Here is a 23,439-nt window from a genome sequence, read left to right as displayed (position 1 = left end):
TTTTCAATTAGGCCTACAGCAAGAGTACAAAAAAGCATTCTCTGAGTTTTTAATAGCTACTGAACACAAAGAGAAACAGCTCGGGGTGAGAAGGATTGTAGAACTGAAATAAGGCATAAGCGCAAAGGAAATGGCTCCCATTGCACCAACGTTATGTGCAGTTTTCCCCCAGCCAGTATAAATGTTGTTGTAACTTACACCTTAATCACTTCAGTGGGATTCTGCAGACTTCAGAGCATTCATTCTGGATTTAAACTGTGTCTACAATCAGAATCCAAGTGCCGTAAGCAGAGGTGTCTCTTTCACTCAGGCTAAGGCTTTCATCAGGATGTGAGACTGCTTTGACATAACGTGGTTGAACACCATTTAGGAGGAACCAGAAGATAACGTTGATCCCTTGTGGATGCATCACTGTTCAGGCTGAGAGAAGAGGAAAAGCAAACCAACTGCAGAACTGGGAGCTTTGCAGTTTATTTTAAAATCAGATGTAACACTTAAAGTGTGACAAATGAAAGATAAGACAAAATATTTTTGTATGTTTAGATTATCCTTTCAAATCTGTGATGAAGGAAACCACTCAGAGTGGCTGATCTCAGGAGTTAGTATCTGCAGAAAGGACACCTGGTTGGGGGCTGCTTCACTGTACTTGAAATATCCTGTGAGTTGGCATGCAATGGGAGGTGCCAAATTTTCTGGTATTTTGGACTGATCTTTGCTTCTACAACATGAGGTCCCCAGTGACTCTGCTTGTCTTCCATGTTTGAGTTATGAATATCTTGTGGCAGAAACAGATCAACCTGGAAAATGGGAAGACCCAGAGGCAGCCAGTCTCATTCCATTGCCCTCTGGTTTTATTCCTTTTCTAGCCTGCATGGCAAAATGTTGGCCAGAATAGAGCCTAGTCCATGTTTATTAATGGGCTTTTTTCTGATCATTCATCCTTCGCTGAGGACGTGCCCCTAGCCACCGGTGCCCTTAAGGAACAGTGTGGCCTAATGAGTGGGATGTGAGCAGCTTCTTGTTGATTAACAAAAAACAGTTGCAGGAAATTGCACTGGCTGTAGTGAATTTTTAGCAGGTGCCAGTGACAGGGCAATGTAGATGGATATTTCTGCAGGGCACCTAGCACATTCAAGGACGTAATCAAGCAAATGCTCAATAATAACTATGATAAATGTTACATTCAAAGGTTGGCTCTGAGTTAACTGAAAATATACCATGGACATTCTTAACAAAAATAGGAAGTCAAAAGCCCATTATTTACAGGTCTAGGTAGCACTGCTTGATTTATTTTCTCAAGTGCTCAGAGTAATTACACTTCCTTGCTACACAAAATGATTCTGGCTTTATTGTTTGTACAAACAAAATAATTAGAATTCATTACATCAGTGGTCAGCTAATTGCTTCCTTTGAGATTCTGCTAAGAATAATCTCCTATAACACATGGACAGAAGGAGCCTGTAATTTAATCTTATTTAGAAACATCATTGATCTGGAGTCAATCAAATTAATGCAGCCATTCAGGAAACTGTGCAAAGCAAGAGCTTGCCACAGCTTGTCAGGAAGAAAACAGTAATGCGTTCTGCTCCGTCCAAGTGCAGGTACGACAGGAATTCTTCAAGGCAGAAACTCATATTACAAAAATGCTCAGCATCATATGTACATGCTTGTGTTAATGGTGCCTTTCTATTGAAAGTATGTGGACTGTTTATTTTCCTGTAGTCCTGCTGGGTTTTAATCACTTGAAATCTTCTCTGCAGGTACATTAATAGTAAAATGGAAAAGACTTGGTAAAATGTATCTTTTCCTCAGCTTTTCTTATCTCTTTTGACTAAGGAAATGTTTTCGTGCTGAACAAAAAAGGTTAGGTGTCAGCCAAGATGAAGCCAAAATGCTTCAAATTCAGGGCTGTGGGGGGAGCCAAGAGCTAGAGCCCAGTTTGTCAGTCAGGATCTTACGCTTTGCTGTGACACTTTGCTTTCTTGTTCTCTGAAGAAATGGCCCATATTTTTTCCATCACTGTGTCTATACAGCTGTGCTTGCCTGCTGTAGGAATTATAATATGGCCCAAACACAGGGAGAAGAGCATCTCACCATTCAGATTAACAACATACTCAGCAGTGGTGTTTGCTCAGAAAGGAAACTTCTTAGGGAGAAGGAAAAAAATAAAAATAATAATAATAATAATAAAAAAGCTGAAAAATCCTGACCATTCCTCTTCCTAATTCTGACCTGCTGCTCAGTATGCTGGCCAGACAGCATCGTCACCTTCCTTCTCCAGCAGGTCCACTACCTTCCCTTCAGGTTACTGCAACTGAGACTGCCTGCCTGGCTGCACTTATTTCTGTAGGTTCTGGGTTTTTCAACAATCCACATTGCAGACTTTCACAAATGCTAGAAAACAGGGACTCCTTGTTTGTCTCTTGCCTGGTTCTTCTACTTCTGTGCCTTGCTGATGCTCTCCCTCTAAAGAGGTGGTGGTGCAAGGTGGAGAAGACATTTTGCTTCCCAGGACGCCTAGTTCTCACCTTCTGTTGACATTAGCGTGGCTGAATATGTGGTTGGTGGCCCCTTCTTTGTTAAAAAGATGTGCCCTTCAATTATTCTACCACTTTGTGAAGTATTTGCAGATTTTCACTGAGCAGATATCTTAGAATGATGTTTCTCAGTGGATATAATTTTACTTACTAATTCAAAGGTATCAAGGGAGAGATTTATTGACAACAGCAGAATAAAACCAATTTCGACTAGACACAAAAAATATTTTTAAACTACTGTGAAAAGCACAGTAAGAAAAAAAATATAATAATATCTCATTGTATAAGTTTAGTGGCTTTTTAAAGCAAACAATCACATTTTAAAGTGATTTAAATAGAATGCAAATAATATTCAAACTATGTGCGATGACTGAAATTTAAGGTAAATTTAATCTTGAACTGAGGGAAGTCACTGGTAAAGCAGCTGGAAACATGCATTGTTGATGGGACAGACCAATGTCTGACCTTAGTAACTCTTCTACAGCTTCAGAAAAATGCTGTCTTTATTTCAGTTTTTATTCTTTCTATGCCAAATTTAATTAATTTCATATTGCAAGGCTGAGTGGAAGTTGGAAACTGGGAGTAGTTTTCCTTATCTACCTGTATAAATGCAGGATACTGATGTCTAATATTAAAATTTCAGGCATAACAAAAATGTAATCCAGTTTACTAGCTGCCTAAGACTCTCCTTCCAAAAGTAGTACAAAATTGATTTTAAGTACAAAATATATTTGGATAAATCATGTTGCTTATGAGTGTATTTAAGCTAGTGGTATATTTGTGGTTTTAATTATTCCATTTTCCCTTCATGATTTACTTGGCACAAATCATGATTAAAGTATTCATCGTCTAGTAAAGGTGAATTACTGTTCACCATTTTCTAACATCTTAATACATCAAAAGTAAAACTCTGACTATATATATTCTGTATAAATACAAATAGATGCATACAAATAGAAACAACTTTGTAGCTTAACATAACGCTTTGGGATTAAGGGAAAAAAATAAACTACAAAGATTTTATTTCACTGCTAATAAATATATCTTAAAGGTGAATACACTGCAAATCAATGTTATTTTACAAAATGGGAAAAGCTTGCTATAAAAAGTTGAAATTGACTACCTCAAGTATCTTGCTAGCTGATTTTTAGAACAGTTACTTTAGCTAAGATTTTAAATTGCAAGCTAAAAGCCTTGATTTAAATATCTTTTTAATAAAGTTGTTTAGAAGTACTTTTTTTGTCAGGGATTGAAATCAAAGTAAAGAACCACTGTCCTTCCTTGATACTGACTGGATTTCCAGAGCACAGATTTGTGTAGCACTGGTTTAAAAACCTCTTACCCTGTTCTGAAAGTTTTTCAAATGCTTCCCTTGTGATACTTAAAGGACTCAGCGTAACTCACTGCCTTGCTGTTGGGTGTGAAAAAGTGCTTCGAAATTACCCTGCTGGAAATTTGGCCTTCCATATTCTCATAACATAGAACTAAGACAATTTTAGTGACCCATCCTACTTACTGCTTTACTAGTCTTCCACAGTGCTTTCTGTCTTTTACCCCGCATCAAACACTTTCTGGGTAAAGAGAAATCAGCTTCCACTGCTGGGACCAAACTGGAACTTTTTATGCTTGCTAAGGAGAAGCCTGGAGAATTATAGAAATACAGGCCTGGAGAATTATAGAAATGAGTGCTGCTTTAATGGATCAGGCTGTAGCCCTTGTCCTGTGGCATGCTTATCATAAAAGCATGCATGTTGTTTATGCATGCAGAAGCTAACCTTTGTAAATCTGTTTGTGTCACAGCGGCATATGGCACCGGACTTAGTTCTAAGTGACTTTGCAGCAGAAAATCTGAAATATCTGCCATGTGTGATTGCTGAAATCTCAGATCTGAACTGCTGGCTTTTCCGTGTTTGTTGTTTCTTTTAAATCAAGCCTTCATCAGAGATTCTAGTTAACCATCCATCCGTGTTGAGGTACTCAGGATTTCCCCTCAGGGAGAAAACAAAAGCCTGTAATTTGCCTGTATGCTTACTTATTTACGTGCATACACTTATCCTCTTCAAAATTGAGAAGAACATTGAGGTTACAAAGTCAAGCAAACTGAAGATAGAAAATGTCAGAGCTGAAATTGCTTGTGTGACCTCAGTTAACCTCCTTCAGCACACATGTTCTGGTAGCCCTTTGTTAGATGGAGAATGATAAGCACAGGACTCTGAAGGGTCCCAGCCATCCTCACTCATTCCTCACTGCTGGTTGCCTACCCTGGGCAGTGTTTATGTTTAGGAAAGTATGGTTCTGAACCCAGTGGCTCACTGTCCTTTTGCAGAGGCCTGACTGACAGCATTCAACACTTGATTTCTGCTGTGGTGTGTGGGAGTGAGCCATAGCTTTGTCCTACAGCTTGCTGGATGCTCAGCTCTGTAGGGGCAGTGGTATCCAACTCCCCCAAACTGGGACCTGAGCAAGGAGGGAAAAAAAAGTCCTTCCCTCTTGAAGAGACAAGCTGTGATTTGCAATATTGCTTATCTCAGAGAGGGATATTCATGGCTCTGAACTGAGAACTGATGAGGAGCCCACCTATAAATGGTCTCACACAGAGGTAAAAGTCCAATTTGCTTTGGTTTCAGAGAGTAGCCTCTGCTCCCCCTGGAGCTGATCTATTCTGGTTGGCAGTAACCTGCCTCTGTAAGCAGCAGCTACGTTTGTTTCTAGTGGTATCTCAAGTGGCAGAAAGCCATGGGCTCCCAGAGGCAACTGCTTTACCAAAAAAAAAAAAAGCGATGGCACATGAAGATGACATGCTTCTATTTAGAAGTATGGTAAACTGCTGTTCCTGCATTCTTGGCAGCTCTGCTTGTACTCAAAGGAATAACGAGGTGGCAGAAATCACACCCATGTAGGCGATCCCTTCCAAGGTCTGTTCTTCCTATTAAGGTGTTCTTCCTCTGTCCCTGTTACTATAGGTTAAGTCCATTATGTTGTGATCTGCCCACTGGGGAGATACAGGCCTGGATTCATCCTGTCTGAGCAGTGGGCTCAGGGGGCTTTCAAGTCATGCACGGTGCAGAGAATTTAGGTGGGGACAGATTCTCCACAAGAAAGAACTAGGAGCTAGGTTCAAGGCTGACTTCTTCATGCCTCTAGTAGTTGACCCGTGGAACAACTTTCTGAAGGATATTGGACTTTAAAGTTTTGCATAGGTTCAAGGAGAAGCTGGATAAGGTACCTGGAAGGAAGATTTACTGTTAACAAGGTAGACAAGCTACATAGGCTAAGGAAAGTGCCAGAGCTGAAAGCGGTTGGAGGCTGAGAATATGAAGGAGTTGGTTCCTTTATCCATGGGGAGAGCAGGAGTTTTCAGATAGCAGTGCATCTCCTCAGATGGTATCTCAGTGAAATGCTCTACGGTCAGAGGAAGAAATCCAGAGTTGATCTTTCTTCTCTACTGAATCCCTGATTCAGTGGTGTAGTTACGACTTTTATCGGACACGCTGGTGACATACAAGCAGCAGCCAAAACCCACTAATGAGAATAATATCAGATGCTGTATTCCTCTGCTTCCTCATACAGCCAGATTAACTGGGTGTTTCTGCACGTCCTGGAATGTGGTCAACAGCAAACCAGGGAGTGCATTGAATTCTAGCAAAGCACTTCAGCAATTTCTAGAGGAATATTCTGTAGCAAGTTCTAAAGTGCTTTTCTGCTGTTTCTCATCCAAGTGATTTTTCATGGTGCGCTGGGTAAGGAGTTATTAACTGCAAACAGATTTAAGTGCTGAGGACTCCCTAGATCTAAACCGATGCTTGTCATTCAAACACCCCAGCATGAATCAAGTACAAATGTGAATGTTCGCAGCCAGTGCAGTTCATTTGGTAACAAGCATGCATTTAGCATCACACAAAACACAGCTGTCTGCCTCTTGACAATCCGTGCTTCTCCTGATACGTTGAGGGATAAGGGGCAGGGAACAGGCACTTATCTTTGATGGTGAACTTTAAAAGTATATTTTCATTTTAAATATCGGCCTGTTCCTTTTCCATGTGTGTTTCAAAAATGTCTTAACGCTTTGGCTCGGTACCCAGATATTCCAGCTGTTATTCTAAGATGGTGGAAATTAAAGTTCTGTTGACTTCAGTGGAGTTCTGCCAGTTTTCCTTAGAGGAGGATTTGGTTTCAGAGTATTTTGTGAAGCCTAGATCTGACACACACACTGCAGACACCGTGGGTGCTGGGTAGCAGCTGTACTAATGCCAGTAGCTGAAATGAGGGGAGAAGGGGAATTCCACTGTGTAGCAAGGTTTGTGGTTCCCACCTTTGATCTCACATGGAAATGAAATGTTCAAACTGACTTTTGCAAAGGTGGAACTGTGCAGACTGTCCTTTTCTAACACACAGTGATGTGCTAAAGGGTTGGGACTGTGGTCCTGACTCCAGGTAGACTTGTACAGTCCTGATCACTCCAAGTCCAGCATAGCAGAGGTTTTCACCTTGGCCTCCTCAATTCCCTGTTGGTGCTGTACTCTCAGGTCACTGCAGCCTGAAAGCATCTCTCTTGCAGTACAGACCTAAAAAGCCTTAGCCAAACTGAAGTGCTGCTTTGTTCACACCCAGGAGAGGGAATCAGTGCCTGGAAGCTTCTGAGCTTTTTCCAACTGTATCATCTCCCCTCTTCAAAGTTACTGTGTCTCTCAAAATTTTCTATCCTTAAATTATTACAACTCTAGCAGTGCTATCATAAAAAAAAATAATAATAATAAAAAAGAAATTGTTCCAGCCAGCCCAAAGCAACAGAATTACTGTAGGATTCATGTGCACAAGAATAGCAGAACCCGGATGTGTAAGTAATGAATCCATTTGTAAGGGTATCATTTGAACTCCATGAATAAGTAGTTCTCAATCCCGACTTTATTTAGTTGTCTCTGTGCATAATCCTGCTGCAGACACTGTCGTTAATGGTAAATCTCCCATGGATTTCAGTGTGTGCAGGCTGGGGCCCTCATATATTAAGGGCTTATCATTGCAAATTTGCTGTAACCACCAAACTCTCACAGCTCTTGTGTGCCTCATCTTCAGCCCTGCAGAGCCATCGTAATGCCATGTGTGTGATAGGAGAGGCATTTCCATGGCAACAAATGGAATCAAAAATACAGATTCTGACCTTGCTTTGTGATCAAACAAAACAGAGAAGCTGGGCAGCAAAGACAAAAGTTCATCAAACACAAATGCCTACAACCCCAGCAAAGAGTTGGGAGAGAAACAGCAGATAAAGACCAAATATTTCTCCTTCTCTGAAGTTCTGCCCCCAGGCACAAGTTCCTCCACTGATTTTTCTAACGCTAGGATCTGCTGTGGTTAGCCTGAGTATCTTACCCTGCAGAAAGCTCCAAGGGGAGCAAATGATAGCTTGCTAATAAGGCCATTTCATATTAATTCTTTCTGCAGGATAAACTTTGAAAGGCAGTACAATTTTACAGCTCCTTCCCATAGACCCTAGAACAGCACACTTGACAAATGACATTTCAATCTCATCTTATTTTTTAAAGTTGCATTAACAGCCTTTGCTTTAGAGCTCAGGGCGGAGTCAGTGACCTGCTCTGAATCAGACATTGGATCAGGAAAAGAGCTGGGGTAGGAACAACATGAGAGGCCTTGGAAGCGGGGCCATCGTAGGGTGCCAAAGACAAACCCAAGTGGATGGATAGCTGTGAAGTAGGTTTTAGGTGTTGTTAGAAAGACTGGCTGTCCTTGACACAGTGGAGTGTCATTTAGAGCTGGGCTTCTAATCCTCAGTTTGAGTTTTTGAGGACCTTTCTGAGACTCATAGCCGTAATGAACTGTGGAGTAGTCACAGGTCACAGGGTCCTACCCGTTAACATCGCCATTAAGCCTTATTACATCTTCATGGTAGAAGAAGGAGTGTGGTCTGAATTGTCCCAGAGCAGATGCAACTCCCATCTGGTCTTCCATCAACAGAACTACACCTGTTAATTAAAAAAAAATAAATAAAAAATTGCAGAGGAGATGAAGGATTTCAGGTCTGGGCTCCAGTACTTGAGAAGGGAAAGCGCCACTAGTACAGGTAGTTATGCCTCGTACTTTGGCTAGTGTTTGAGAAGAGATCACAGTAGGAACAGATGACTCCTGTGATCCAGCCAGGATGGTGAAGCCTTCATTGGGTGGGTAAATGCCAGCTGTACCCAGGAAAGTTCCCAAGCGTGCTTACAGTCAGAGTGCCACTTGCACCCTGACACTTAGCATTGACGGTTCCAGTGCCCAGGGACCTGAGTTTTCATTGGGGTCAGTGAGCAAGTTCCAGCTGAGACATTGTGCAGGTCTGAAATGATAGAGCAAGCAGCTCCTGCTTTGCTGCCTCTAACTCTGCCCAATACAATAACTAAATCTCATCAGCCATTTGATGTAATGGAAGCAAACCGACTGCACCTGAAAGAGGATTTCACAACACAAGTGTCTTGTGATGTGTAACCACAACAATATATTTGCCTTCATAATCAGTTCTGTAAACATTTATATAGAGCTGCAAGAGACTGGGAAATTTAGAAAGCAGTAGAAGAGACCCTTAGAAATAGCAAGGAGTAATTGCTTTCCTTTACCATCATCCTTCTCAACTTCTCTGCTGATGTTTCCCATGGGCTGTTCCTGATGGTGCTTTAGTGGGACAAAGGCATCCAGCAGAGGCCAGGAGCCCTGATTTTGCTATAGTACTGATATCCTTTGAGGCTTGAACACAACCTAAGCTCCTTCAAATTAAATTCCTTTTGTGAAAAACACAGATCCCACTGCAGCAGATGTTCTGTGCTCATACTTGTGATGTAGGTTGTTATCTAATGCTGTAGCAGCATTAAGTGTTATTTCTGTGTTCTGAGTATAAAGCCAAGTTTGATGAAATTAATGGGTTATTGAGTCATATTTTTCAGGACTGTCTTACAGATTGCTGATATTTGGGCTTTTTTTTTTTTTTTTTTTTTTTCTTCAAAGCACACACAGTTCTTATTGACAGGAGATATCCAGGAATTCTGCCAGTGGAGATCTTGCTTCTTAATTAATATTTCCTGAATTCTGTAGCCCCAGATATGTTCTCTCCTGTTTGTGTTAATCCAGATTAAATTGATGAGGTTAACTGAGCTACTCCTGATTTGCACCAGCATAAGGAAAAGTGATGTAACTTTTTTGTGTGCATCTCTTCTGTGGCTGTTCAACAATAAATGTTTTGTGTTTTCTCCCATTCTTTTGCATCACATAAAAGTTTAAGATGTGCCTGGGAAGGTGTAAGAGGAACTGAGGCATACTGTAGTGCAGTCTGAGTTACTGTTTGGTTTATGTCTTTCAGAAGCGTTCTGGAGTGTGCTCCTTCCTGCATCGAGTGTGCTGGGCAGCACTGCCACTGCAACTGCTCCTCCTATTCCTTCTGCTCCTGGCCTTCCTCCTGCCCCTGGTAGAGGACACCCACAGCTGCACGCTGGCCAACAACTTTGCTCGGTCCTTCAACCTGATGCTGAGATATGAGGGCCCACCTCCAACCTAACTTCTTGGCATGGCAAGAGGTGACTCAGAAATACAGACTCTTTTTCTTTTTCTTTTTTTTCCTTTTTTATTTTTTTCCTTTTTTTTCTTTTTTTTTTTTTTTTAACAACTGCAAGTATTGTAGACTTTAGGGCTTGTAATAGGGCCATCTTATCAACTGGGTATATCACATAAATGCAGCATAAGATTAGTCCACATTAATCAAGTATTTGAGCAAAAATAATATTTTTACAATATTTTGTTATAATATTTATAAAGTGTATATAGAGATTATGTATATGTGTGTATATATATATATAAAGTATATATAAATGCATATCTGTGGTCAAACTAACATCTCCATCCACTCATCCACTGTTTGGGGATAATCCTGCAATGTTTATACCATTTTTCAGCAAGGAACACTGAATGGTGGTGTTGTTTTGTTTTTTGTTTTTTTTTTTTTAAATCAGATTTTTGATGTTTGCAACCAAAGTCAGCAAGTATGCAAAGATGCGAACATGCACCAGAGTGTGAATCGGGGAGCAGGTAGAACAGAATTGTGTTGGAATGCAGTGGTTGATATTCAGCCTGAGGAAAACTGGGACAATTCTATTTAAAATCTTGAACTATTTTTTCAGTATCTGGATGCAGGTATTGCAGAAGGTAATGGAAAATTTTCCTCTGACTTAAATAGAAGTGGGGGTGGGCCTTCTCCTGTTCTCTTTTTTTTTTTTTTTTACCAGATTTCTTTTCCAATTACTGTGTTCTCCAGCCCACCTGAATTAGGAGAGGTAGAATACAGCAGGAGGAAAGCTGGAAAAAAAAATAAAGACTTTTTTTTGTTACATCTATATAGAGAACTTGTTAAATCAGGTCATAATTTTCTGAACAAATTTGTGAGCACTGAACAAAACCTTATATCAGTGATTTTGTCTTTAAAAAAGCAGTGCAGATTTTATTGTTAATATTATTATTATTATTATTATAACTTTATAAAGAGTCATTTGGGAATGGATTATAAAGCCTGAACAGTGGGATACAACTTGCCTCAATGTCAGCATTGCAAAAGTCAGAACTACTTTAATAATACCTCCCTGAAAACAAATCTCTTTCATAGTCTATTTTTATGTTAATGTGTTAATGTTTTGCTGTGATGTGAACTGACTGTATCAAAGGCAGGCAAGCATGGATTTCTATATAGGCTGAACGCCAAGATAATAACAACTTATCATTTATTTACCTAGGTTTATGCCTGATTTATCAAATTTCTGAATGTACATTTTAACATTGCCTTTTAATGTAAAACCTCAGCTTTACTGTGATGAAACCATTCTTGGTGGTGTTTTACCTAATTGATTCCTGAAAGGAAAGGTAATTTCTAAAATTTTGTGCCATTTCTGAGAGCAACACCTTTTTTTCCCTTCATTTTAGCTTCAGTAATAGGGGGGGGGGAGGGGACACGACACTGACAGAAGAAACAGTTATTTTTCCCATCCTGGCTTTGGTGCAGAAGTTTGCCTTGTCTGTACCAGCGTGTGGTACTTGGTGTTTCCCAAATACGTTCCAAAATAATATTAAATCTGTTGCACAGGTAAATTATTTAGTAGCTGAGAAATTGGAGGAGGAAGTCATTTTTCTTTAACAAACCCATGAATGTTTTGTTAAATAAAAATAACTCGAGTAGAATAGGAAGGCAGAGCAGCAAGGAGCTCATTATGGGCACAGAGTGAAGGGGAACAAGCGAACGTCGAAGAAGAGTAGAGAGAGAAGAGAGGGGTCCAACAACTTATAAAGCCTAAGAAAGGAACTCTCTTGAATAACAGAAAGGACAAGAATACAGTCTCTAAAGAGGAAACATTTCTGAATCTTTTTGATTCCCTCTCCCTGCTCAAGTATTGATACTATTGCATATTAAACACCCTTTCTTTAGTAAGATTTAAAATGGGGCAAGTAACAGGGACTCTGCCAGCGTTCTGAGGAGGCTCTTTTGCCATCAGCACTCTTGCACTGTCTTCCTAGTAATGCTTCCAACTAACCTGGTTTTGCTAGAGTTACATAAAAACATCAGATTTCTTGAAAAAAAAAAAAAAGTGAAAATGAGGATGTGAAAGAGAGCAAAGGATAGCAGGGAAGGCAAAGGTATTCAGGTAGAGGGCAAGGAGAGTGTGAGGAGGATCTGAACGGAAGCAAATTAAAGCCTGAGTGTCAGGAGGCAGCAGAAGAGAGTAAGAGAGCAGGCAGGGGGGAGGAACAGAGAGGTGGGGGGAAAGGCTGTATGCTGAGAGATAACTAAAGATATTCACAGCTAAACCAGAAGTGAGGGAAGATAGGGCCTGTCACTTCTTTCATGGAGGAGCCAGATGGAGAGGAGCTATAATTCATCAGAGAGCAGAGCAAATGAATTCCTTCTTTGCAACTGTTCTTTCTGGAGGCAGAGGACATGCCTCCTCCACTCCCCCGATTAGCTGCTCAGGAGCCATGCACAGTCCCGCAACGCTTCTCTAAGCATTGCTGCCAGCCCCAGGGGAAGAACCCGGTGGCTGTGCAGCAAGAAGCTAATCATCATCAGGCACAGCTCCATTTCTAATGAAATGCTCCAGTGGAAAAGAAGTGTGGGGGAAGAGGGGCAGTGACAAAACCTGCTGTATGGGGTTGTGTATACGTGTGCTTGTGCACGCACTTTTCTCTGGTGTAGCTATGTTGCACTTCTCTGAGTTTTGTTGAGCCTCTCCATGTGATGAAAATATATGCCAGCAAAAAAAGAAATTTAAAATAATGAGTAAAAATATAGCCACAAGAGAAAATCAGAAGGGGCATACACAAGTTTCTACTGTGAAAGCACATAATCTCACATCAGATTTCTTTCTGCCCAGCCTTTCTAATCTGGATGATTTTTATGGAAGCATGCAACTGGATAAAAAAAAAAGTTACGCAAAGGACCATAACAGAAAACTGCATCATCACCTTGATGTTTCAGTGTTGTGGCAGGATTTAAAGAAAAAAAAAAAAGAGAGAGAGAGAAACACTTTTGTGCTGCTGGGTTACATTCATTTTCTTCTTTAAATCCTGTTATCTTGCAATTTTTAGCTTTAAATCACAGCAAATCTATTCTCTTTAACTTGTGTTATCTGAGTATTTCACTTAAGTGATGAATCTTTCTATATTTTTGCAATGGAAACCACTTAAAGCACAAGACTGTGATTTCCATCTCACTTAGAACAATTTCACTGCTTTTTATTGACCTTACCTGTCCAATGAGATGAAAATTTTTCTAAGGAATTTTACTCCCTTTATTTTTCTAAGGAATTTTAGAAATAGCAAAAGTAAGCTTGAAATGTAAGTCCAAAGTTTACTTTCTTTTTTATTCTCTAACTTTTCTTCTGAAAAGTTTAAGATACTGATAGCTGGAGGTGTGCATAACTATTTATTAAGTCAGTAGTGGGAACAATGAAAACAAAATGCTCAGTTCAATTTCCAGGAAACAGAGCAAAGGCCAGATTGCTCGAAACACAAAAGAAATATTACTGTTTCTAAATCAGTCCTTAAAATCTTGAGCACTGTTCATGTCTGAATCATTGATCACAGATGATTTGGGGGTTATATCCTCACTTTAGTGCCTATAAAATGCTCATGCACCTCTGACATGTATTTAACTGAGATGTTTTGTAGCTCAGCTTCAGACTGGGGCTGCTGTCTTAAAACATCCCTTGCCAAAAACCTGGGATGTGCAAAACAGATAAGTGTCTACACCTGAGTGCTTACACTACTTTAATGCAGATCCAGCCACTGTTGGAGAGTGTGAAAGCCATATAAAATAGATTGAAAATGATTGAGCTTGTAAATTGTTTGTGCATCTGGCTCAGGCCATGTAGCCTACACTGCATGTAGATACACAGCCTGTTCTCAGAGCAGAGTTCTTGTGCTTCTGTCCAAGCTCTCTTGCCTGCCCTATTGGACCCAGTAGGTGATTAACCACATTAATGACCCATCAGTGCTGAAGGCAAAATCCTACAGTCCGGTGCCAAAGCATTAAAGTAAGAATTCTGCACAGCCCCTAGGGCATACTTCAAACCCAGCCTTCGGAGTGAAAGCAAGCCTAATTTATAAATTGTAATTGATTTTGTAGCCAGATGCTTTCAACAGAATTTTCCATGACTGCAATGCAGTGAAGTAGAAAATTGCTATTGTGCCACATGTCTCTGATTTCAACTAGCAATTTAGATTATATTAAATATTATTCATATATGCCCTCTCCAGAAATCTTTTTGTGAAAAGTGTTCAGTTCTATATGCATATAAAAATCATCACATCAGTTAGCACAGAATCTGCAGAGTGATAATCATTTCAACCGAGTACCAGCTTATTTGCCCTGACTGAGATATTAACTGAGATATTAACGTAGTTAATAAAAACAGCTAATGATCACTGGATACTCTTAGAATTTCTATTTCTCCATAGTCTTCTTCACTGGGAGTCAAAGACCTCAGAAAGAACAAATGTCTCCAAAAAAATGGCCACCACCAAATGTGCGTATGGTAGCCTCTGCATGTCAGCAGAAGGTTACAGACTGAAACTGATTTATTATCCACCCTAGTACACAGTATTTTGACTTTCAAGAAATATTATAAATATCCCAACAAATATATCTTTGCCAGGCATCACAGCTGTCTCCCAGGTCATAGGTTATGTACCCAGCTGGCTGTAAAAGCTGCTTTTGGAGTCTTTCCTGTCCATTGGACAGTATCATTTGCTATAGTGCAGCTGAAAACACTTTTACTCAATGAACTATATCAGCTTCTTCCAGAGTCGCTGGGGGCTGGCAAGGATATTCTTAGTAGTGCTCAGATCATTGACCTGTTCTGAGCCATTACAAGTTTATTGCATCAATCTAGCTGTCAGTGCTTAGCAACTCTCAGAAGCCAGTTTATTAAAATACTAAAGATAATATTGTTGGTAGAGACATCATGATTCATTCAGAAACCAATCTTATTATTTTTGCCATTTTTAAACTCAATTATAAATGGGCTATACTGGGTTCAGATCAGATTAGTCATAGATATTGGGTAACTGTGTAGAAGGTTTTAGTCACTTTTTGACTGGCAGAAGTATGTATAAAAATTAGGGGTTCATTTTGCATTTCCTCAATGGTAAAATGCAACAAAGCTGAGATGCTTGAATACAGCTTCTTCAAAGAAAAAAATATATATATATATAGCTTGAATATACCTTTTTCAAAAAAAAAATATATATATAAAACATACAGTCATACTGTATATATATAAAGCATACAGTCAAACTGTCACACAGTTATTTTTTCTAATTATTTTCTAATTTGTCTATCCAATCTGAAATACGAATGCATCTAACAGATATCAGTAGATCTGGAAAGAAAGTGAAAATATGTCAGGAATATACCAAGTCGAGCAGCAGCCTGAATGGCACCTCTGTTACCTATCCTACTTCAGCAAGTGCCAGATGTGAGCTGGTTGTATCCGTGAGCCATCCCCCCTCCTCCTGTCAAACCGTGGGTGAGGTGAACCTGCTGTGTTGAAGGTACAAAATCCTGATGGCAGCAGCAGGAGACATCAAGCCTTCAAAAGGCAACCTGTTATCTCAGTGCAAGAAGCAAACAGGTGGGATTGGCGTAATGAGAGCAAACCCTGACTAATGACACAGGAACAAAGGTTTGCCAGCCTGCTCTGCCAGACAAAATTGTGACTGGCCATCAGCATTGTCCTGCTTCACCTCACTGACTGTGGAGGAGGCTTCCTTCAGGGCATCACTCTAGCTGAGATCTGAGCCTTGGGGGTGCTTCTTTCTCCTCACCAAATACAGAAGGAACTGCTAATTCAAATGCCTCAGTGACAGATTAATTGTAGGTGGTAGGCGCTGATGTGCCAGGAAAAGACACAGGAAATGCTATTGTGGAGAGAAAGATAATGAGGGTCTCTGTTTGGTCCTTGGGAATTAGAGGTTCGTTATAGAACTGAGGTAGGCAAGTTTTTTTGTTCCTTTCCAAGTAAATGCAAGGTGTGGCCTTCAGTCTTCTGGGTTTGGGGATGAGCCTAGTCGATGCCTTATTGAATACCAGGGGCTTTCTGGCTCCCAAGCCATCAGGGCAATGAGTTCCACATCCTTCCTGCCAGGTGAAAAAAGTATCCCACTGAATTTGGTTTCAAATTGGTGGAGGTTGCTTGATTTTCCTTCTCTGGCCCCAGTGTGTCAAATCCGACGAAAGAGACAGACGAGTGTTACCCCCTCCAGACCATTTGTCATCTTCCCTTCTTTTATCATGTCTTCTTGCTTTGTTTACTTGCGAAGTAAATGAACCCAGTCTTCTCTGCTTTTCATAAGGCACCCATGCACTTGACCATTCCTGTCACCTTTCTCTTAAATGTTTCCAAAGCCAATTCTTCATTGATACACATAGCAAAAAATAAGGTCTGATTTCAACAAATTGAAACATTTATTGGCTACTTTTCTTGTTTTTCACTCCTCCACTTCTCCATCCTGTTCAGCTTCCCTCTCTCCCTGCAGCGGTCTTGCTGCAGCACTTAGGCTTGTCGTTCCGTCTGCCAAACTGTGCTTGTCTTCAGCCCCCCCTGCCAAGGATTATTGGAAAGTTTCATGCCCACACCCAGCACAACTCAGTTTCAGCCTGACCCTTTCATTTTGTGTCTTCGCCTCTTCACAACAGAAGCCTGCACGACAAATCCCAGCGCATTCCCTTTCCTTACCTGCACTCACTTCTGCCTCCTCTCTGTTTTCTTCCAGCCCAACATCCTGGTCAGAGTCTTGGTCCCACAGCGGCCAGCCTTGTCGTTCCCCCCCTTGCAGCTCCTCCTGCAGATCCTCTGCCTTTTTCCACCACCCCCTGTAGCAAAACAGCCTTTGTAGCTATCTGAGGGGGCTCATATCTGCTGCCATCTCTCCCGAGTCTCCTGCCCATGTCTTGTCCTCATCTGCCTTCCGTGTTGGCTCAGGGACCGTCCTTAACATTCACACCTGCAAATCAGAGTGCAAGGTGTCGCTTAACAAACAGTTATTAGCGATGAAAGCCCTGCCATTAGCATTGTTCAGAGCCTGCCCAGACCCTTTTTCTCTCCTTCTCTCCAAGCAGGTTTTGATGGGTAATCCAATTACTGCATGCAGAAAATTTCCCCTTAATTAGTGCGGAGGGCCAGTGTTTTCAGCTCTGTTACCCTTGTGCTGCTGCTGCTTCTACGAGCACTGCCATGTGCCACTGGGCCCAGGGCTGTGTGCTCAAAGGTGTCTGCCCCGGCGCTGCCCAGAAGGCTTGAATGTTGCTGTTAGACATCAGAATAAGCCAGGACAGTTTATTTTTTTTCTTCTTTTTCATTTTTTTTTCTTTTTTCTTTTTTTTGAGTTGAAAAAAGAAAGAAAAAGAAAATGGTCACTTTCAGCAAGCTGGTTTCACAACTCATTCATCAAGCCCTCTAGCAAACTATTTATTTTAGCTCCGTTTTGTTCAATCAAAAGCTATATGTTAAAAAGGGAGGGAGAATTTGGAGAGGCTGGAAGCCAAGGGGAGGCTGCGGTGCCACCCGCCGTTATCTGGGCTTTACAGTGAGGCCTCCAGCTCGGATTCGGGGTTAGGAGCTGGTACTGTTCCTAAAGTGGCCCCCACCTTCAAAATTAAATTGTTTCTTTTGTCAAGTCCAATAGGCGTTGAACACCACAGGCTTGGTTTCACTACAGATACAAACGCCTCTGTATGGTACTGTCCATTGCTAAGAAATATATGTCTGTGTGTATACATGTAATGGTGCGCGTAATTATTGTCCTACTTAAAGAAAGGTGACATTCCACTTCACAATGTAACTCTCAAGTGCAGCTTTTAAAAGAAATTGTGTCTTGAAAGAAAGCTGGGAAAGTTTAGAGGTATGTGTTTAATAAGCTTTAATGAGCTTTAATAAGCTTTGGGTTAGGACTTCAGCCTCCGAGATGAAAAGCACCCAAGACGATTTTCCCATCACTTTCCCAGATCAGACCTTGTAAGAGTTTAACCTGGGAGTCACGGACTGAGCACTGGCTGTTTCTGAAGGTATTTGGATGCTGGAGGTACTAAACGACTCCATTCTCAAACACCAACCCCCATTTTGTACATGTGGTTTACTGGAAATCGGAAGACCCCTGTTTGTCTTCCTCTGAGACCCCAACTGTTTTTGTCTCAGTGGATGTATTGCTTTTGATTGGAGTCATTATTTCAGTGTTTTCCTTTTAATTTGTGCTCACTCAGTTTATGGGATGATTCCAGGAGAACATCCTGGAATCTTCCACCTACCCAGCCTCCAAGCTACCTTCCCAGCCTGTTACCTTCTTCTCTGTTTACCGGGCTGTGCTGGACCACTGTGAAACAATTACACAAGCAATAACGTGGGTGTTGCATTTTCCTGTCATTGCTTTTGTAAGATGTAACACTGCATTGACATTGAAAAGTGGTAGGAGACCCAGAAACTGCATTATTGTTTACTAGCAATATAACCAACGTACAGTGCTTCTGCAGAGGACCTGTCCTCACTTCTCAAAACAGCTGGCTGTCCTGGGCCCAATTTCATTAACAAGGCTGGATTATAAACACTCTTGGATCCCTTCACCAGCACTCCATTAATCTTGCTTCCATCAGTTTTTGTGCTTTTGTTTAGTCTTAAGCTAGAGGAAAATTTAAAGAAATATGCTAAGACACCCTTCAAGGGTGCATAAATATCCCATGTGCGTCACAAAAATTATGGCAAAATGAAGGGATTTACTCTCACGTTGAATAAAATTAATAAGAACTTCTAATGAATGTATTAAAGTTATTAAGCACAGCCTGCGGTGAACTTTTCTGTAATTGAACCATTCTCTGCTTTTAATATAAAAGTCAGCAAATATTGTGGTTTCTGTTAGAAGTGACATGGAACTAAAATGGGAATTCTCCAGAATTAGAGGTTTATTGATACAGATCTAAATTACACCATTATGTCCCATGTTACATCACCTGCTCCGGGGCACTGAGGAAACCCAAGGCTGTTCACAACAGGAACTCATGTTGTGAATGGCTTTAAATTCTTCAGAGCTCCTCTGCGGGTCCAGGGCTGGTAGTGGAGAGGATCAGACAACTTCCCGTGAACCCTGTGCGTTCTGCTTGCTGAAACCCTGGCTCGAATTCAGGCCTCCCCAGCCCAGCTTCTTGTAAATGTTAATATCCAAGTAGAACAAAAATGTTAGAGGCAATTACAGCACGAACATCTCCTCTTGTTTATGTGTAGTAGCTGATAGCAGAGTCTGTAATAATAATCTGTGTTTATACATGTGCTGTTCAATGTAACCGCTGCCTGCAAAATACCTTTTAAGTGTCACAAGAAAATAACTGGATTGATGTCACTTTTTGCTTATATGAATACAATTATTTGCATTGCAGGGACCAGTTCCACTTTTGTCATGTTATTTATGATTTTAAAATACATTTGTGATAAATTAGGCTCATTTCTAAGGTAAACAATACTGGAGCCAAGCAGCTGTCTCTGTACATGTGCATGTTATCACAGCTGATATCAAGTCCAAGTCAGACTCCTCGTCTTGCTTGGACCTTTCCTTAACCTTTCTGGCTTATTCAGGGAAATGCGGACCAGTCTATTTTCTTATTAAAAACGTGGCTTTTTGAAAAGCTAAACTTATTTTTTGAATCCTTTCTTTTTACAACTGTTGACTCAGAAAGACTGTAACACTCGTATTTTTCTAAACTGCCTATTGCTTGTGTTGGAAAATAATATATACAAATATATTTTTTATTCTACAGATTTCCATGTAGTTTTGAAGCTCTTTGTTTTCATACACGTCCTCCTATTTGCTAGAATTATCTCAAGGAGCTGGAAGCTTCTGTATACTGACTCTCTATGAAATCATATAAAAATGTAACTGCATAAAAAAAGACTGAGTTTATTTTTTATTTGAATTGCTGGAGCTAAGTCGTCTTTAGTGTTATTCCACGTAAGATGTGTGGAAAGAAATCAGGCCATTTTTTCGAAAGCCTGGACTGCGTTATGTAGCACTTCCTAAAAAGTCTTGACTGCAAGTCAAGGGAGTTTATCCTAGAAATGGTGCCAGTCCGGGGCCTGACTCCGTACTTCATTCACACCGTTCAGAACCTCATTTCACGAGCAGTCCCGTGAAATTTCACAGGAAATATTAAAAATAAGAGCCTATGATGTGTGAATAGCAGTGGCAGAGCGAGGCCCTTTTCTAACGAAGGACGGGGACTTTTAACCGGGGAGGAGGTTATGTTCTCAGTACCTAAGGACAGCACTTTGGGTTCCCTCCTGGGCTGTGGGCGCCTCCTGTGTGCTCTGGGTTTACCCCACAGCTGAAATACCAGATTAAATCAGTTGAAGCCGCATGTGCAGATGAGCATAATAGAAACCTACAGTGCAATATTGTGGAAAATGGCCTGATTTCATTCCGCAGAGCAGCAGTGGGGGCTCGAGTCACTCGTAGCCAGGGCTTCTGTGCACCTGTGAAGCAGAGGCCCGTGGTGCGTGCCGTGATCGTGGTGTAACATGGCAGGATTTCTGCACGCCGCCTGCAAAAACACTGCCTGTTCCTAAGCCTTGCCAGAAGCGTATTTTCCCAAGTAAAAGAATCTGATACCACGGGACTCTTCTTGGATAGGTAAATGGCAGCTGGGACCTCCTGCGATCAGGCCACATTATTCTGAAAGCTTATCCCTTGATGACAAATAAAATACAATGTGGTTTTGTTGTTGGCAAGGGGGATAAAGAGACTGGAAATTCATCACCCCAAGCCCTTGCCTTGTGACTTCTGTGACGCTCCACTGTTTGCAATGAACTATGTTGCATTGGATATAACATCAGAGTATTTTATTTTATTGCATGTATCCTTTTTTTGTAATGAAAAAACGAAAAAAGAAATTGATGTTGCAGTTATAATGACGTAAATAAACATGTTTTTCTTTGTAAGGACTTTTAAATTATTCTGGGGGGCAGTTTCACATTTTCACTGTGCTTATTTCTTATCATCAGAGTATTTGGACTGACCTAGAAACACCCAGAACAAGTGAAGCAAGGATAAAATTTGCTGCGGTCTGCCTCTCTGCTCAGGTACCACTGGAGGAAGGTTGTGCTGAAAGTACCTGCTTCATTCTAGCCCTGTAAGATTTAATAGAAAATGTCATCTTTTCTATAAGACTGTGCTGCTGTTTGAATAGAATTCTTCAGAACGCAAAGAAAATGTGAATTTGCTAAACCATATTACGATTCAATATAATTTCTTACAGTGTTAGCCTCTGACACTCCCTCTCCGTGGTGTTCCCCTCAGTCCCAAACCTGCTAAGACAAAGCGGAATTTTTTCAGAACCTCAAACCTGGAATTACCTCCAGTGAGCGAGCAGTGTGTTACTTTAGCTGCTGCTGACTTCTCTGAAGGCTAATCACCGCAACGTGTGTGTGCGGATGCACAGCTCTCATTAGCATCTGAGTAATTGCTGTTTTCTTTCCTGAATCTTTATGAGACAGAGTCTGCCAAGTTCTCTGACATGAAATGGCTCCACAAGCAGTTACTTCTGGAGGAGTGGGAAACCACTACGATTTTTTGGTTAACCTATGGGCTCAGTTCCCTGTCACTTTTATGAACACACTGATCTTTATCCAGGTCTTTGTGACATCTCTCAGGTATTTGTGCGATGTGGTCCTGTGGCTACCCATGAGCTGTCTCCCACTAAGCCCCCAAAAGTACACATGCAAACACTTCAGCTGACCATAGCTGTGTCAAGATCTGACCAGCAGCTCAAATCCCTCCCAGAAGAGAGCGGGGTAAAACAAGTGAAAACTATGAAGGGGGGGCAGTTACATTGCTCTAAGGGCTACAATCAGTGCACAAACAAAATTTCTTTTCTTTTTTTCCTTTGCAAAATATATTTTCATCTTGCAGGGTTGGTTTTTTTTTGTTTGTTTTGTTTTGTTTTGTTTTGTTTTGTTGTTTTGTGGAAGTTTCTTTGTGTATATTAGGCCAGTTCTTCTGGAACTGGTAAGGACACTAAGGACACTTGGAACGACTTTATTTTGTCCCAGACACCATACATAGACCAGGGAAGACTGTCTTCCAGCAGGGAGGAGAAAGAAGTGTCTAAAAATAAACAAAATAGCTCATTCTTGTATGGTAAATGAATATTTTGTTGACCAGGTTCAGGCTGCAAGCAACTCTACAGCTGATCAGCGGGAGCTGGTACAGTCAATGAGAATTATTATAAACACTTTTAGAGGACACTGAAATACTCTGAGCAGTTATAAATCTCCTAAGTCATATATTACTAGATAAACACCTGTTTCAGATAGAAACCTCACTGCTGGAGGATAGAAATATCTGTTTAGGTTGTAGCAGCAAAAGGTGGCAAGTTCAATAAATAAAAATAATAAGGTAAGACCCTTAAGTGGTGTAAATCAGGGTAGCTGCATTAAAGCTGTTGGAACTAAGTCAATTTACAACAGTAAGAATCTGGCTTGTGGTCAGCAGGGATTTTACAGAATGCCTAAAACCTCTCCATTTAGAGAGCTCTCCTCTGCCTTCTGCCTGTGCACTAAACTGTATCCACACAAAAGCCCCCACCAGTATAATGAGGTCATTTCGGATGTGAGCGTTCATTACATGATTAGACAAACTACGGGGAAAAAAAAAAAAAAGAAAAAAAGAAAAAAAAAACATCATTAGCAAAGTCTTAAATAAAAGAGGATGGAGCAAGGTTACCGAGTGAGAACTATTTAAATAAAATCAATCTCAGCCCTGGAGAGTTAACAGGGAGTGGCTTTCTATGGAAAAAGGGCTGATGGTGTGTCGAACCTGAGCGTTATGGTCGTGAGAGATTAAAAGCTTTTTTTTTTTTTTTCCAGGCTAATATTTCAAGCTTTCTAAACTTCATTCCTTGACATACCACGAATGCAGCCTCGGTTCCCAACTGCAGACAGACGCTCTGATAAACACATATTGCAGTGGCAAATGAAACTGAAGTTTCATCCGGTTTTACTGTAGCACTCGTGGTATTAAGAAGGATTGTAATATAATCCTCTTCGATGAATAACCCTAACAGATGTTATCAAGGTTGCTCTGTACGAGCTGTGGACCTCTTGCTAGAACTCCCTCTGTGGCGGTCCGGTTCATAAATTGTCCTAATGGGCTGCCTGCGCCGTCCTGCTGCTGCAGCAGCATGAAAGGGGTGCTCGGCAGCGGCCTTGAAAGCCTGCATTATTCCCATCTGGTTTGCATTACAATGCTGATAAATATATCATGCTCTGTGTTTTACAAACAAATAAGGGCAGAACTAATCTTTTTGTTTAATGTTCCTTGATTGACATTTGAGCGGGGA

At 40.9% G+C, this 23,439-nt stretch overlaps 1 protein-coding gene across 8 annotated transcripts in view; it reads left to right on the top strand.

Moving 5' to 3' along the window:
• The window catches only part of SYNE3 (spectrin repeat containing nuclear envelope family member 3), a 65,773-nt gene extending 43,028 nt beyond the window's left edge, over positions 1-22,745 (top strand). For 4 of the 8 annotated variants that reach the window (XM_050711223.1, XM_035539293.2, XM_035539286.2 and 1 more), the window contains one exon: positions 9,886-18,866. In XM_050711223.1, coding sequence (XP_050567180.1) covers positions 9,886-10,080 — 195 coding nt within the window. In that variant the 3' untranslated portion in view covers positions 10,081-18,866. Of the gene's footprint in view, positions 1-9,885; positions 18,867-21,103 lie in introns of those variants that run through there. The other 4 variants (XM_035539294.2, XM_035539287.2, XM_035539288.2 and 1 more) reach the window with 3 other exon arrangements.
• The last annotated feature ends 694 nt before the right edge of the window (positions 22,746-23,439 follow it).

This window comes from Cygnus atratus, chromosome 5 (genome assembly GCF_013377495.2).
Source record: "Cygnus atratus isolate AKBS03 ecotype Queensland, Australia chromosome 5, CAtr_DNAZoo_HiC_assembly, whole genome shotgun sequence".
NCBI classification, from domain to species: Eukaryota; Metazoa; Chordata; class Aves; order Anseriformes; family Anatidae; genus Cygnus; species Cygnus atratus.
The sequence above is the reverse complement of the archived record's forward strand: the minus strand, read 5'-3'. Positions and strand labels throughout refer to the sequence as shown.